Source organism: Arachis ipaensis, chromosome B10 (assembly GCF_059453495.1).
Source record: "Arachis ipaensis isolate K30076 ecotype BB chromosome B10, ASM5945349v1, whole genome shotgun sequence".
Classification (NCBI taxonomy): Eukaryota; Viridiplantae; Streptophyta; class Magnoliopsida; order Fabales; family Fabaceae; genus Arachis; species Arachis ipaensis.
Window position 1 is genome coordinate 92,479,379 of NC_142435.1, and position 15,534 is coordinate 92,494,912.

Here is a 15,534-nt window from a genome sequence, read left to right on the forward strand (position 1 = left end):
TCTGAAAATACATAAGTGAATAAAGGGTAAGCATGGCCAAATGGCCAGCCTCCCATGGAGGTCTAGAGATCTAAAAATGATCAAAAGATGATTCCAAAGATGTCAAATACAATAGTAAAATGTCCTATTTATAATAAACTAGCTACTAGGGTTTACAAAAGTAAGTAATTGATGCATAAATCCACTTCCGGGGCCCACTTGGTGTGTGCTTGGGCTGAGCTTGAGTGTTACACGTGCAGAGGCTCTTTCTGGAGTTGAACGCCAGCTTTTGTGCCAGTTTGGGCGTTGAACTCCACTTTGCAACTTGTTTCTGGCGCTGGACGCCAGAATTGGGTAGAGAGCTGGCGTTGAATGCCAGTTTGTGTCGTCTAAACTTGGGCAAAGTATGGACTATTATACATCGCTGGAAATCCCTTGATGTCTAATTTCCAACGCAATTGGAAGCGCGCCATTTTGAGTTTTGTAGCTCGAGAAAATCCATTTTGAGTGCAGGGAGGTCAGAATCCAACAGCATCAGCAGTCCTTCTTCAACCTCTGAATCTGATTTTGATTCAAGTCCCTCAGTTTCAGCCAGAAAATACCTGAAATCACAGAAAAACACACAAACTCATAGTAAAGTCCAGAAATATGAATTTAACATAAAAACTAATGAAGACATCCCTAAAAGTAACCAGATTCTACTAAAAACATACTAAAAACAATGCCAAAAAGCGTATAAATTATCCGCTAATCACTAAGCTGCACCAGTAAACTGTGAACCCGGTTAAACCGATTTCTTGTTTTTAATTAAAACAGACCAGGTAACCTTATAATATCATTCAAGCATTTTCTAATACTAATATAATGATAATATTATACTATTATCTCTCTCCTCTCATGAATCGACTCCGGTTCGTCAAACAGAGACTATTTACGAAAATCAGAATCAAAATTGCCAACCGATACGGTTCAAAAACTAGGTTCTTCGCGATTGCATTATCGAGCTTGCCTCAGAGGAGGTTCTAGCTTAAGGATGACATAATGACAATGAGGATCGAGATACTTGTTAATATAGAAGTGGTGTTCTCTTTACTGATCTTCCGGAGAAATCCGTGCCTTTAGAAAAGTTCTCGCGTACTCGAAAATCAGGGTTGTTACATTCTACCCTCCTAAAAGAAAATTTTGCCCTCAAAATTTCAGCCGCGTGAAAGAATCTTTCTTTAAGCAGTCTATTTCCTTCAAGCCATCCTGACGAAGATATCAGTTCATTCCTTACAGCATCCAAATCTCACACAGCCATAGCCATGAAGATCATAACAGCTATAGGAATAGTTGTGCCTCGCACAAATTTGTCGTTCGGAACTCGATTAAACCATGCCTTTTTACAGTCATTGAGGTCTTACCCGCACCAAACAATCAATATTAAGGTGATCAGTCTTAATATCTCAAGCTAGGTACGAACATTCTCAAAATGAGCACTCATAGACATTCATGCCAAATGTATCTTAAAGATACCCTAACGGCATGAGACACACAAGCAGAGTATGCAATGAAGCATAGTCAGTCCACTCCCCAGGCTCTACTGGGAACGAACTGCTCTGATACCAAATTGTAACGACCCAATTTTCAGTATGACTAGGACATATTAAAAACCGAGTGCTACTAATTTGTCATCCTAATTATTATCTATTATTTATTATATGAGCCTGATTCATTGTTAAAAGCGTAGTTAGTTAGTGAGGTACTTTTTTTTTTTCTGAAAATATTTGGATTAATAAACATAATTATTTATAATCTATTCACAAATAAAAACCGATAAAACAGTTATAAACAATCACACATAAATACATCACAAGCAGCTAATAACATTCAGTGATCCAGCCTTTATTAGAGTATAGACTTTTAGTTAGAACACCCCTAGATATAGCTAGATAATAACTATATACATATACATACATACAACATCCCAGGTCCTGACCTGTTCAAGAGGTCCCTAAGCTGGCACCTAGGCTAGCCTAGACTCTATACTCGCCTAGTCCCTCTAAACTACTAAAGCGAGGGAAAGTGCGTTCTAAGTTTTCAAAACTCAAGTCAGGTGGAACGTCACCAAAAGATGGAACATCATCTACTATTCCTCGGCACGATCAGACGTTGCCATATGACGTCTCTCAGTGTTTATTGGGTTAATCACTCTATTCTTCTTTTTATTTTTACTTTCTATAACTTTGTTCTTCATCTAACCTATTGACAATTATAGAATATAAACATATACCCTTACCTTTACCTTGGCCCCATTACAACCTTAACTAAAGACCTCATGATTTTTGGTATGTCTATATTCTATAATTGTCGATTGGTTAGATGAAGAACAAAGTTATAGAAAGTAAGAATAAAAAAGAAGAATAGACTGATTAACCCAATAAACACTGAGTGACTAGAGAGTAAACACAAAATCCAGTGAGGGTTCAATAGCTCATTAACATATATCTCTGTTGAAATTATTAATTGTCTTGCAAGTTTATAAAATGTTTTTCTCTCCCATTTCAATTGTAAAGGCACTTTATCAACTATCTAAGGTTTGGCTATATATATATATATATATATATATATATATGACTCCTTGAGAATGTGAATTAATTCAACTACATGCAAGCTTTATATACAACTGCATAAAAATTAGAATTGCGTGATTCATGTAGGTAGTAGCATTTAGAGTAGATAGCATTGCATGAGATTCTATCACTTTAACCTTAACTTACTCTTTATCTTGGACTTAGCATGAGGACATGCTATTGTTTAAGTGTGGGGAGGTTGATAAACCCATATTTTATGATATATTTTGTGCTTAATCTGAGTGATTTATTCAATCCTTCACCCACTTATTCATATTAATTGCATGGTTTTACTTTCCTTTCCTTATTATGTGATGTACGTGAAAAACATGTTTCCTATGCTTAAAAATAATTATTTTTGATTACCCTTTATTTCCATTCGATGTCGTGATTCGTGTGTTGAGTAGTTTTAGATCTTTTAAGGCAGGAATGACTTAAAGAATGGAAAGAAAACATACAAAATTGGAAGGAAAGCACAAAACATAGTTTTTGAAGAAACTGGCAGCCACGCGATCGCATGGGCAACGCGGCCGCATGCTAGCGCAAAAAGGCATTGACACGGCCGTATGACTGACGCGACCGCGCGCCTCGAGCGAAATACATATGACACGGTCGCATGACTGACGCGACCGCATGACAAGGAAAACTCCGAATGACGCGACCACGTGACCCACGTGGACGCGTGACAGAGGCCACGCACCAGAAATTGCAGAAAACGCTCATAGCGAATTCTGAAGCCCTTTTTGGCCCAAATCCAAGTCCAGAAAGCATAGACCAGAGGTTATGAAGTGGGAGAATGCATCCATTCAAGGAGAGTCTCCACTTTAGTTTGTTTTCATGATTTAGATTTAGTTTTGAGAGGGAGATTCTCTCCTCTCTCTTTAGGATTAGGATTTAGAATTAGGATTTTATTCGCTTTCAAGATTATCTCTTTATCAGGTTCAATATTCCTTTTTATTATTTTCCTAATTTTATTTATGAATTCTTCTATGTTATAGATTTCTCTTTGAATTAATGTTATTTAAGATTTTTCAGTTTATTATTGCTTTCTTTTATTTACATTATTGTTATTCCCATCTGAAGACATTTTTATTCCAGTAGATTTACTCTTCTCCTTTTGGTCTTGGTTAAGAAATCAATAACTCAGGAGTTATCAAACTCAAACATGATTGATAATTGTCATCTTTGTTAATTAAATTGAACTTCAATAATCCCAATCTTTTCCTAGGAAATAAATAGGATCCGAAGATCAAACCAATTAATCCCTTGACCTTCCTTTATCTTAGTAAAGGTTAACAAGGTGGAATTAAGATTGAATTCTCATCATCATTGATAAGGATAACTAGGATAGGACCTCCAATTTCTCATACCTCGCCAAAAGTTTATTTACAGTCATTTATTTATTTTACTTGCCATTTAAATTACTTGTTCTTCATTTACTTTATTTGCTAATTAGACTATTCGCTCATCATTCTCAAAACCCTAATTTACAATCTCCATAACCAATAATAAGAATATACTTCCCTGCAGTTCCTTGAGAAGACGACCCGAGATTTGAATACTTCGGTTATCAATTTATTTAGGGGTTTGTTACTTGTGACAACCAAAACGTTTGTACGAAGGGATTTCTGTTGGTTTAGAAACTATATCTACAACGCGACTATTTTTATAAATTCTTTACTAGCAAAAATCCTAATGTCATGCGTCTTGGTAGGAAACTTTTTAGGGAATTGGCAACGTTTATTTGAATAATAAATGAAATAAAAACATTAATATAAGTATGTACATATGAGTGCTTACCCTTAGAGGTCGGGCAACTTCTTAGATCTCGGCCTGGCGCCTCATTAAAAACCTTTCCAGGAAAAAGAGTGCGCCTTGACCTAAAATCTTTACTTTTCTCTAGCTATAGTACCTTCTTAGGTTACAGGCATGCCATGACCTTGGTAGTTCTCGCCCTTCGAGGTCGGACACCTTCTCCTTTTCAGTTAGCTGCTAGCTTCCCTTCTCCTGACCAACCTGCTCCGATATCATTTTGGATTAAGATGAGATCATTGGTGGTGAAGCTTCGCTGGACTACCTTCCGATTATACCTCAGAGCCATTCGACGCTTTAGGGCTTCCTCTCTAATCCGAACTCTTTCTCGAACTTCTGGAAGTAGGTCGAGCTCTTCCCTTTTATTTTGGGGGTTGGTATCTTCATCGTAGAGGATCGTCCTAGGAGATCCTTCTTCTAACTCCACGGGAATCATTGCCTCCATTCCGTACGCAAGTCGGAATGGTGATTCTTCAGTAGTTGAATGTGTTGTCTGATATGCCCATAGGACTTGTGGGAGCTCTTCTGCCCAAGCTCCTTTGGTGTCTTGTAATTTCCATTTTAACCCAGCCAGTATCACTTTGTTGGTGGCTTCCGCCTGTCCATTGGCTTGTGGGTGCTCTATAGAGGTGACCTGGTGCTTGATTTTGAAATCGGCTACCAGGTTTCTAAAGCCTGTGTCGGTGAATTGAGTACCATTATCTGTGGTGATGGAGCATGGGACCCCAAACCTTGTGATAATACTTCTGTATAGAAATTTTTAACTTTTTTGGGCGGTGGCGTTAGCTAACGGCTCTACCTTAATCCACTTTGTGAAGAAGTCCATGCCCACAATGAGAAACTTGACTTGTTCGGATCCTTGGGGGAAGGGTCCCAAGAGGTCGAGCTCCCACTTTGCGAATGGCCAGGGTGAAGTAACGCAGATGAGCTCCTCAGGTGGAGCTTTGTGGAAGTTGGCGTGCTTCTGGCATGGCGAGCATGTTTTAACAAACTTTGTTGCTTCCCTCTGCAAGGTCGGCCAGTAGAACCCAGCTTGGAGTACCTTTTGGCAAGGGCTTGTGCCCTAAGGTGATTGCCACACATGCCACTGTGGACTTTTTCAAGGACTTCCCTTGTAGCGGAGGTCAGGATGCATTTTAAGAGAGGTGTAGAGATTCCTCTCTTATATAGGACGTCTTGTATTATGGTGTAGTACTGTGCTTCTCGTACTAGCCTTTTTGCCTCCTTTTTGTCTGCGGGAAGTGTTTTCGACTTGAGGTAGTTGATTATGTGAGTCATCCATCCTTGATCATGTCCTGATATGGCTAGGATCTTTTCTTTCTCCAAGGTTGATGGACTTTGGAGTGTTTCTTGGATGAGACTTCTATTGTTGCCCCCTGGTTTGGTACTGGCTAGTTTTGAGAGTGAATCAGCACGGGAATTCTGTTCTCGGGGTATATGTCGGACCTCATATCCCTTAAATTGTCTGAGCTATTTTTTCGTTTTGTCAAGGTATTTTTTCATAGTGGGATCTGTTCCGAGGGTGTTACTTAAAACTGTAGGTCGATCTCGGACGAGATCTTCTGTGTTGTCGGAGATGACGTGTCCGGCTGGTGGGCGGCGGCCGGAGCTGTCGTGTCCAACTTGTTGGACTGGCTGTACTGCTGATCCTTTGTCACCGGAGGGTGGGGGGTACCTGCAAGAGACTCCGATGCTTAAGTTAGCATGGGTATTAAACAGGTTTTTAGTAGAATCAGAGTATGAGTTATACTTGGGTGCTCCAGTGTATTTATAATAGTGTGGAGTGACCTTTTTAGATAAGATAAGTTAGTTATTTTATCTTTATCTTATCTTATCTTTGAGTGAGGTCAGCTTATCTTCAAGGGAACCGCCCTTCTCTCTGTAGGCTTAGGATGCCTTTGGATTTGAGTCGTATTCCTTAAGTTGGGCCCCTTTTTGGGCTTTCCTGTTGATTTGACCGAGCTCTTTGAGAAGAGGTTGGATAGCCTGACCTGAAGAGGTCGATCGCTTTGTTACTGAACATCCCGGATCGGATAGCTCGACCCAGGGTGTGAACAGTGCCCCTGCTTGAGCTCGGTCTTCTTTTTTAAGGTCGAGTCCTTGACTTCGATCCTTCTCTAGTGAAGCCGAACTCGAGCATTTGTCAATTTCTTTCTTTGTAGAAAATTTTTGAATGTGGAACGTTTTCCTCTGAAAGCGCATGCTTTTATATCAGTGCTCTGTTATTGGGAACGTGCGAGGGTTTAATACCTTCATTAATTGGTTTTAATTACCCCGTTTCCCTTGGCTTTTTATTTTGAATTTTGCAATCAGAAACGGTTTCTTTTCTTTGTTTTTCTTTGTAACTTCTACCTTCACTCTTTCGCTTCCTGTTTTCACCTACACTTTGCCTTTCTTGCGTTGCGGTGTCATTCGGCAATTTTCTGGGCGAATCCGTCTTTCCATTTTCAATCTCCTTCAAAGCTTCTTCCTTCGTTCAGGTTGATTTTTCTTTCTTTGTGCTTCTTTTTTTGTTTTTTGCTTCGGTTCTTTGTTAAAGTTTTGAATGCATGTTTGGAAAGCTTGAATTGTCGTGCTCGCTTGTCGCTATGCTGCATGTTTTTCTGGTTTTTTATGAACCTGTTTTACTTTGCCCAGAAGGTTGCTCCTTTTAATGACACTCGCTCTGTTGATGATTTTATTGATAATCCTTTGTAGAAAGTAACGATTTTTTATGGTGGCTTGTTTGTTTAGAGTGTTTATTTTCTGAAAAAGGTGGCGTCTTTGATGACTTCTTGTTGATACTTTCATTGCTTGGTAGTTCCGTCTGCAACTGTGAATTTGGGAGGAAGTTATTTTGATGACTTTATTTGAGTTGTAGCTCGTGGCTTTCTTCTCAGAGTGTTATCTTCCTGTTAAGATGTGTAGAGATGTAGACTTGTAGGTTTTCCTGAGTCCTTGTTCCTTAAGTTGCCTCCAAAGGATGCCCTTGGATCTTTAGTGTGGGTCCTGGGGTTTCCTTTCGTTGCTTGTATTGCTCTGGTGTCATGCTTGTCCGAGTTATTCTGATATGGTTTTTGACTTTATCTGAGATGTTTGGGTTAGTAATCCCTTTTCTTCTTTTCTTGCTGTAGGACTAGTTGACCTCATGTCTTCTCGTAAGAACATTGTTGAAACATCTTCTCAAGTCCCTGAGGGCATGGCTGATTGGATGGATTTGATGGTTCTTTTATGTGTTTCTTTGGTTGATTCTGAATTTTGTCAGCAGCTTAGGCAATATCATAGGGTTTGTAATAGTGATAGTGAGGAAAAGAATTATGAGCTTGTACCCCCTACTTCTGAAGAGAGAGTTTGTTTTTCTACTTGAGTTGCTGGAGACCGTCCTTTTTTCTATGCATACGATTTCTTCTTTGGCCAGATGAGCATCACCATTCCTTTTACTCCTTTTGAGACCAATCTGTTGTGGTCTTGCAATGTAGCTCCATCCCAACTTTACCCCAATTCTTGGAGCTTTATAAAGATCTTTCAATTGTTGTGTCGTGAACTTGACGTCCCTGCCTCGCAATCCCTTTTCTTTTATTTGTTTGTCTTGACAAAACCTCGGGTAGTGAAGAAAAAGGCTGCTTGGGTTTTTTCCGAGTTTCGCAAGGGAAGAAAGTTTTTTCTATGTATGACGAATCATTTTGTGATTTTAAGAACTATTTCCTCAAGGTCCGAGCTATTGAAGGAGCTCGGCCCTTTTTTCTGGATGAGAATGATGTGCCTAGTTTTCCTTTAGAGTGCAAAAAGAACATTGTTGTGTCGAGGTTTTTATGGGAGATGTGGGACGAGGTCGAACAGGCCTTTGTGACTGTGTTGGAGGAGAACTGGGGGGAGCCTCCCTATCTTGATACCAAGAAATTCTTAGGGGACCCCTCACTTCTCCGAGCTGAACTGGGTAGTGATCGATTTCCTTTCTTTGTTTGTTGATTTTATTTTTTGCAAGCTCTTTTCTGATTTGTAACTTGATTTCTCACTGTTATGTGTTGCTTGTAGATATGATTAAAAATAATAAATCTATGAAGGCCTTCAAGAGAGCTAGGAAGGCTACTGTCGCCCAAAACATCTCGGCCAAAGCGGCCGGAGAGGAATCGTCCCAGGTTCAATCGAAGCCATCCGTGCCGAGTTCACCTGGGCCGAGGAGGGTGATCCCTACTCCCCGGATTCGTCTAACTGACCCTCCGCAAACTTCAGCTGCTGGTGCTGGCGCTCCTCCTCTGAAAAAGCAAAAAACATCTGAGCCTTTTAACCTTGATGCCCCTGATTTTGATGCCGTCGAGTTTGTCGACCAACAGATTGCCCCATATGGAGGTCTTCCAATGGATGATGTGTCCATTCTTCATCACCTGGAGTTCATAACTAGAAGTAGTGTGAAGATGGCTCATATGGGTGCGGCTCTTTCTCGAACTGCTCAGGGTATCCCGGTTCATGCTACAAAATCTTTCATGCTGGAGGCTAAAGCAGAGTTTGATAGAATTAAAGGTTTGAAGGAGGAGCTGGAGGTAAAGTTGGCGAAGGTGGAGAAAGAATTAGAGGGTGAAAAGGCTGGTTCTATGGCCTTGGTGGCTTCCGTGAAGTTGGCTGAGGACACAGCATTGAGGCACAAGGACAGCTATGTCACATCCTACCGTGAAGTAATGCGTCTCAGAGAAGAGTTGGAGTCTGCCCGGGTTGACTATGCTGAGCTCCAGGGTCACCTTGTGGGCAGCGTAAATGCTGCTTATGAGAACCTGAAGGAGCAAGTTCGAGTTCTTGCTCCCGAGGTCGACCTTACTCTTTTCAGCCTGGACAATGTCGTGAAGGAGGGCAAGATTATTCCTGACGACCTTGATGACGACGATATTGAACCTCTGGCTGTGCTAGTTGCCAAAGCCACTGTTGTGCCGACTTCTTCAGCTCCTCCTGGCGGGATTAGTCATCTCGTGCCCGAGCATGACTGTCAGATATTGAATCGAGATGACAGGACGGTGGATGTTGTGCCCCTCCAGACTCGTCCTCCTTCGCCCCATGTTGATGCCACCTCTGGAAAACCTCTGGATCCTCTTTAGTTATTTGTGTATGGCCCTGTCTGTGGGCTTTTGAACTGTTTATTTTTTGTAAATGGTATTTTGCTGACTGTTGACACTCTCTTGGTTGCTTGTTTAGCAACTTTATTTTGAAAAACAAAGCAGTTTCCAAGTTTTTGGGGCTGATTTTAGTGGCCTCTGAAGCTTGCCTTTATTATAGCTAGCAGTTTTTATATCACGTCTGTCTGCACTTGTCTTGGCACCTTTCTAGTTTTTTAGGAGTGTTGGAACTTTTTGTTGTATAACGCTGAAGTCGCCGATTTCATTATGTCGGTTTTGTCCGAGCTGTTGTTGATAATCCTCTTTTTTGGACCCCTTTTTAAGCCTCTTTCAGGGATTATTTTTGTAGCTTTATGTTTTGGATCGACCTCTTCGCGTTGGGTTCTTCTAAGTTATTTTGTAATCCTCTTTCTTCGACCTTGTTCAGGTCTCTTTCAGGGATTACTTTTATAACTTTTATGTTTTGGGCCAACTTCGTCATGTTGGGCCCTTCTAAGTTATTTTTGTAATCCTCTTTCTTGGACCTTGTTCAGGTCTCTTTTAGGGATTACTTTTATAACTTTTATGTTTTGGGCCGACTTCGTCATGTCGGGCCCTTCTAAGTTATTTTTGTAATCCTCTTTCTTGGACCTTGTTCAGGTCTCTTTCAGGGATTACTTTTATAACTTTTATGTTTTGGGCCGACTTCGTCATGTCGGGCCCTTCTAAGTTATTTTTGCAATCCTCTTTCTTGGACCTTATTCAGGTCTCTTTCAGGGATTACTTTTATAACTTTTATGTTTTGGACCGACTTCGTCATGTCGGGCCCTTCTAAGTTATTTTTGTAATCCTCTTTCTTGGACCTTGTTCAGGTCTCTTTCAAGGATTACTTTTATAACTTTTATGTTTTGGGCCGACTTCATCTTGTCGGGCCCTTCTAAGTTATTTTTGTAATCCTCTTTCTTGGACCTTGTTCAGGTCTCTTTCAGGGATTACTTTTATAACTTTTATGTTTTGGGCCGACTTTGTCATGCCGAGCCCTTCTAAGTTAAAGTAATCCTCTTTTATAGGGTTGGCCAGACCTCCTTCTAAGTTATTATTTAGCAATCCATTAAGACCTCGTCAGGTCTTTTCTCCGGATCACTTCCGATAACTTCTTGCATTATTCTATTTTTATCTTTGCCGATTTGTAGAATGTGAGTTCAATCCTTGTTTAATCGACCTTGAGATTAATTTGGTTTTCATCTCTGCTGGTCTTTATCGTGATCGTGCAGTGAATTCAATTTTCACTTTCTGCCGATCTGTTGCTTTATAATCGGACGATGAATGTTTCAGATTAATGCGGCTTGAGCATTTGTAGAATATCTAAACATATTTTATTTAAAGGAAAATGCAAATATGTACATGTGGAGTTTTTATCCTTTTGAGTCGGATAATTTGTGGATCTCAACTTGGTGCCTCATTAAAAAACCTTTTCAGAAAAAAGAGTACACCCTATGCTGAGATCCCTTACCATTCCTAGCTATAGTACCTTCTTAGGTTGCAAGCATGTCATGACCTGGGAAGCTCTCGCCCCTCGAGTTTGGATAGTCTGTAGTAGCCCTTCCCAAGTACTTCTATGACTCGGTAGGATCCTTTCCAGTTTGTTGCCAGCTTTCCTTCTCCTGGTCGAGTTGTTCCGATATCATTTCGGATTAGGATGAGATCATTCTCAGCGAAACCTCTTGGCACTACCTTTTGATTATATCTGGAAGCCATTCGACGTTTTAGTGCTTCTTCCCTGATTCGAGCTCTTTCTTGGATTTCAGGAAGTAGGTCGAGCTCTTCCCTTTGAAGTTGGGAGTTGGCTTCTTCGTTGTAATGAACCACTCTAGGCGACCCTTCCTCGATCTCTACTAGGATCATTGCCTCCGTTCCGTATGCTAATCGGAAGGGTGATTCCTTTGTGGTGGAATGTGGCATTGTTCGATATGCCCATAGGACTTGTGGGAGTTCTTCGGCCCAAGCTCCCTTTGTGTCTTGTAATCTCCATTTTAGCCCAGCCAATATGACTTTGTTGGCAGCTTTGGCTTGTCCATTGGCTTGGGAATGTTTGACAAAAGTGAACTGGTGCTTTATGTTTAAGTCGGCTACTAATTTTCTGAAGCCTGCATCTGTGAATTGGGTGCCATTGTCCGTGGTGATGGAGTATGGGACCCCGAATTTGTGACGATGTTCCTATATAGGAATTTTCGACTTCTTTGAGCAGTAGCGTTAGCTAGGGGTTCTGCCTCGATCCACTTTGTGAAATAGTCTACCCCTACTATGAGGAATTTAACTTGTCCCGATCCCTAAGGAAAAGGTCCGAGAAGGTCGAGTCCCCATTTTGCAAATGGCCATTAATGAGGCCCATGATGGCGGCCTCTGTTGGTAGGCTTTGTATGTCTAGGCATGTTTTGTTAAATCTTTCCATGTAGTTGCGAAGGCTTTCCCGATCTCCTTGCTTGATTCCTAATAGGCTGGGGGCGTGCTTAGCCTTATCTTTTTGGATGGAGAATCTGGCCAGGAACTTTTTGGCTAAGTCATCAAAGCTTGAGATGGACTTTCGGAGGTAGGTTGTCGAACCATCTGATTGCTGTCTTTGTGAGAGTCGTTGGAAAAGCTTTGCAGCGAACTACAACCGAGGCGTCGGTGAGGTAGATTCTACTTCTGAAATTACTGAGGTGATGGTTGGGATCTGTAGTGCCATCGTACAAAGTCATATCCGGAAGTTTGAAGTCCTTAGGGATTTTGGTTTTCATGATTTCCCTAGTGAATAGATCTTGATCCTTGCGAGAGTTATCCTCAGGGGTGGACCGAGTAGCTTTGGCTTTGAGATCGGTTTCGAGTTTTAAAAGTTTATCTTCTAATTCTCGGCGTCGCCTTACCTCTCTTTGTAAATCTTTCCCAATTTCTCGTTGGTGCTGGGTTTCTTTTTCAAGTTGCTTTAAACAATCTTGAAGCGCTTCTATCACTCTAGGATTTGATGAGTTTTTGTCCCCGTTAGATTTTGGGGTATCTTTTAGCGTATTGCCCACGTTTTTGTGCGGTTTTCTATCCTCTAGATCTGAATCATGGTCGTTGTCATGGTTGTCCGCTAGGGTGTTACCTGAAACTATAAGTCGATCTCGGACGAGATCTTCTGTGCTGTCGGAGATGATGTCTCTGGCTGGTGGATGGCGGCCGGAGCTGTCGTGTCCGACTTGTTAGACTGGCTGTACTGCTGATCCTTTGTCACCGGAGGGTGGGGGGTACCTGCAAGAGACTCTGATGCTTAAGTTAGCATGGGTATTAAATAAGTTTTTAGTAGAATCAGAGTATGAGTTATACCTGGGTGCTCCAGTGTATTTATAATAGTGTGGAGTGACCTTTTTTAGATAAGATAAGTTAGTTATTTTATCTTTATCTTATCTTATCTTTGAGTGAGGTCAGCTTATCTTCAAGGGAACCGCCCTTCTCTCTGTAGGCTTAGGATGCTGTTGGATTTGAGTCGTATTCCTTAAGTTGGGCCCCTTTTTGGGCTTTCCTGTCGATTTGACCAAGCTCTTTGAGAAGATGTCGGATAGCCTTACCTGAAGAGGTCGGTCGCTTTGTTACTGAACATCCCAGATCGGATAGCTCGACCCAGGGTGTGAACGGGATCCTCAGCTTGGTAGCTCCCTTCTATTTGCGAAGTGACTACTTGGGAGTCACTAAAGATGGTAAGCCTTTGAGCTCCTACTTCCCTAGCCAGCCTCAAACCAGCTAGTAGTGATTCATACTCATCTTGATTATTTACGGCAGGAAACTCGAACTTTAAGGAGAGCTCAATTTGGGTTCCCTGATCGCTTTCTAAAATGATGCCTGCGCCACTCCCGGTTTTGTTTGAGGAGCCAACTACATAAAGGCTCCACTTTGTGGGGGTGCCCGGGGTGTCAGTATACTCTGCGATAAAGTCGGCCAGGTTCTGGGATTTAATAGCTGTCCGAGCTTCATACTTGATGAAGTCTATTTTCTGTGAGATCCCTTTTATGGGTTGGTTGGTACATACTCTGATGGTGTGAGCTTGAAAGCATGGTCGGAGTCATCAGGAAGTGAATATGAGGGTGTAGGCAAACTTTTCAATCTTTTGATAGTTTAATTCAGCCCCTTGTTTCCCACTTTCGTCTTCTCTGACTAGTGCTGATGCTATTGCCCAACTTCCTACTGCAAGGTATAGTATAAGCTCATTACCTTCCTGAGGTCGAGTAAGGACAGGTGGTTACCCCAGAAATTTCTTGAAATCTTGGAAGGCTTGTTCGCATTCTGGGGTCCACTCGAACCTCTTTCCCTTCTTTAATGTTGCATAGAAGCGGAGAGATCTTAAGGCTGATCCAGCTAGGAACCTAGACAGAGCCACTAGTCATCCATTGAGCTGTTGGACCTCTTTGACACAGGTCGGACTTTTCATGTGAAGTATGGCCACTTATCTGGGTTTTCTTCGATTCCTCTTTGGGCCCTGACCCTGGGTATACGGCTAACATGTGGCATATTAGTTCGGGATCAATACCAGGCATGTCGGCGGCCTTCCATGCAAAGAGGTCGGAGTTATCTTTTAGGAGATTTATTAGCAGTTCCTTTAAGTCTTCTCTCAGGTTTGCTCTTATACTTGTTGTTTTGTTAGGATCGTCTCCAATTTGAACTTCTTGAGATTCACCTTTTGGCTGAGGGCGGAGTTCGTCGCGAGCTCAAATTCCCCTGAGTTCTATAGTATTGGTTTCTTTTCCTCTGGGGTCTCCTTTAAGGTTCAAACTTTCGTTGTAACAATATCGCGTGAGTTTTTGGTCTCCCTTTATGGTAGCGATCCCTTCCGGAGTGGGGAACTTCATGCATAGGTGTGGAGTGGAGATCACGACGGCGAGCTGGTTTAACGTCGTCCGACCTATTAACGCGTTGTAGGCCGACCTCACGTCGACTACAATATAGTCTATGCTCAACGTCCTGGACCGAGTTCCTTTCCCAAAGGTTGTATGCAGGGAGATGTATCCTAGTGGTTGAATCGGGGTGTCTCCGAGTCCGAACAAGCTATTCGGATGCGTTCTAAGCTCTTTGTATTGCAGGCCGAGCTTGTCAAAGGCGGATTTGAACAAGATGTCCGAGGAGCTTCCCTGGTCGATTAATGTTCGGTAGAGGTTGGCATTGGCAAGTATTATGGTAATGATCATGGGGTCATCATGCCCTGGGATGATACCTGCAGCGTCTTCTTGAGTAAAGGTGATATTGGGGAGGACGACCGACATGTCTTCTCCTCCAACATGGTACACCTCCTTGAGGTGTCTCTTGTGTGACGACTTAGAGATCCTTCCTCCTGCGAATCCTCCATTGATCATGTGAATATGCCTCTCAAGGGTGTGATGGGGATGTTCAGCTCCTCCGACCTCTTCATCCCTTCTTCTTTTCTTTGGTTCATCAGTTTTGCTGGCCAGGAACCTGTCTAGTCTTCCTTCCCAGGCTAGCTTTTCTATGACGTTCTTTAGGTCGTAGCATTCATTGGTAGGGTGCCCGTAGACTCGGTGGTATTCGCAATGCTCTGTCCGACTTCCTCCTCTTTTATGTTTAATCGGACGAGGGGGCGGGATCTTTTCAGTGTTGCATATATCTCTGTATACATCCACAAGAGACATTCTGAGCGAAGTGTAGTTGTGGTATTTTCTAGGTTTTCAGTAGGCTGGTCTTCTTTTTTCCTGGACTCTTTATCCTTGTCCCGAGGTGGTAGGAGAATCCAGATTTTGAGGTTTCTCCTAGTCGAGAGTTCTCCTCCATATTAATATACTTTTCTGCCCTTTCTTGTACCTCGTTCAAAGATGTTGGATGCTTTTTTATATGGGGTGGCTAAAGGGTCCTTCTCTTAGGCCATTAATGAGACCCATGATGGCTGCCTCTGTAGGTAGACTTTGTATATCCAGACATACTTTGTTGAATCTTTTCATGTAGATGCGGAGGCTTTCCCGATCTCCTTGTTTAATTCCTAATAGGCTTGGGGCATGCTTGGCTTTTTCTTTCTGGATGGAGAATCTAGCTAGGAACTTCTT

General features: G+C 41.9%; 1 protein-coding gene across 1 annotated transcript; it reads right to left on the bottom strand.

Moving 5' to 3' along the window:
* Positions 1–14,190: 14,190 nt before the first annotated feature.
* LOC148580879 (uncharacterized) lies at positions 14,191–15,126 on the bottom strand. The gene has a single exon (XM_088492281.1). It carries the CDS (start codon positions 15,124–15,126, stop codon positions 14,191–14,193), a length of 936 nt encoding a protein of 311 aa, XP_088348407.1.
* Positions 15,127–15,534: the final 408 nt, after the last annotated feature.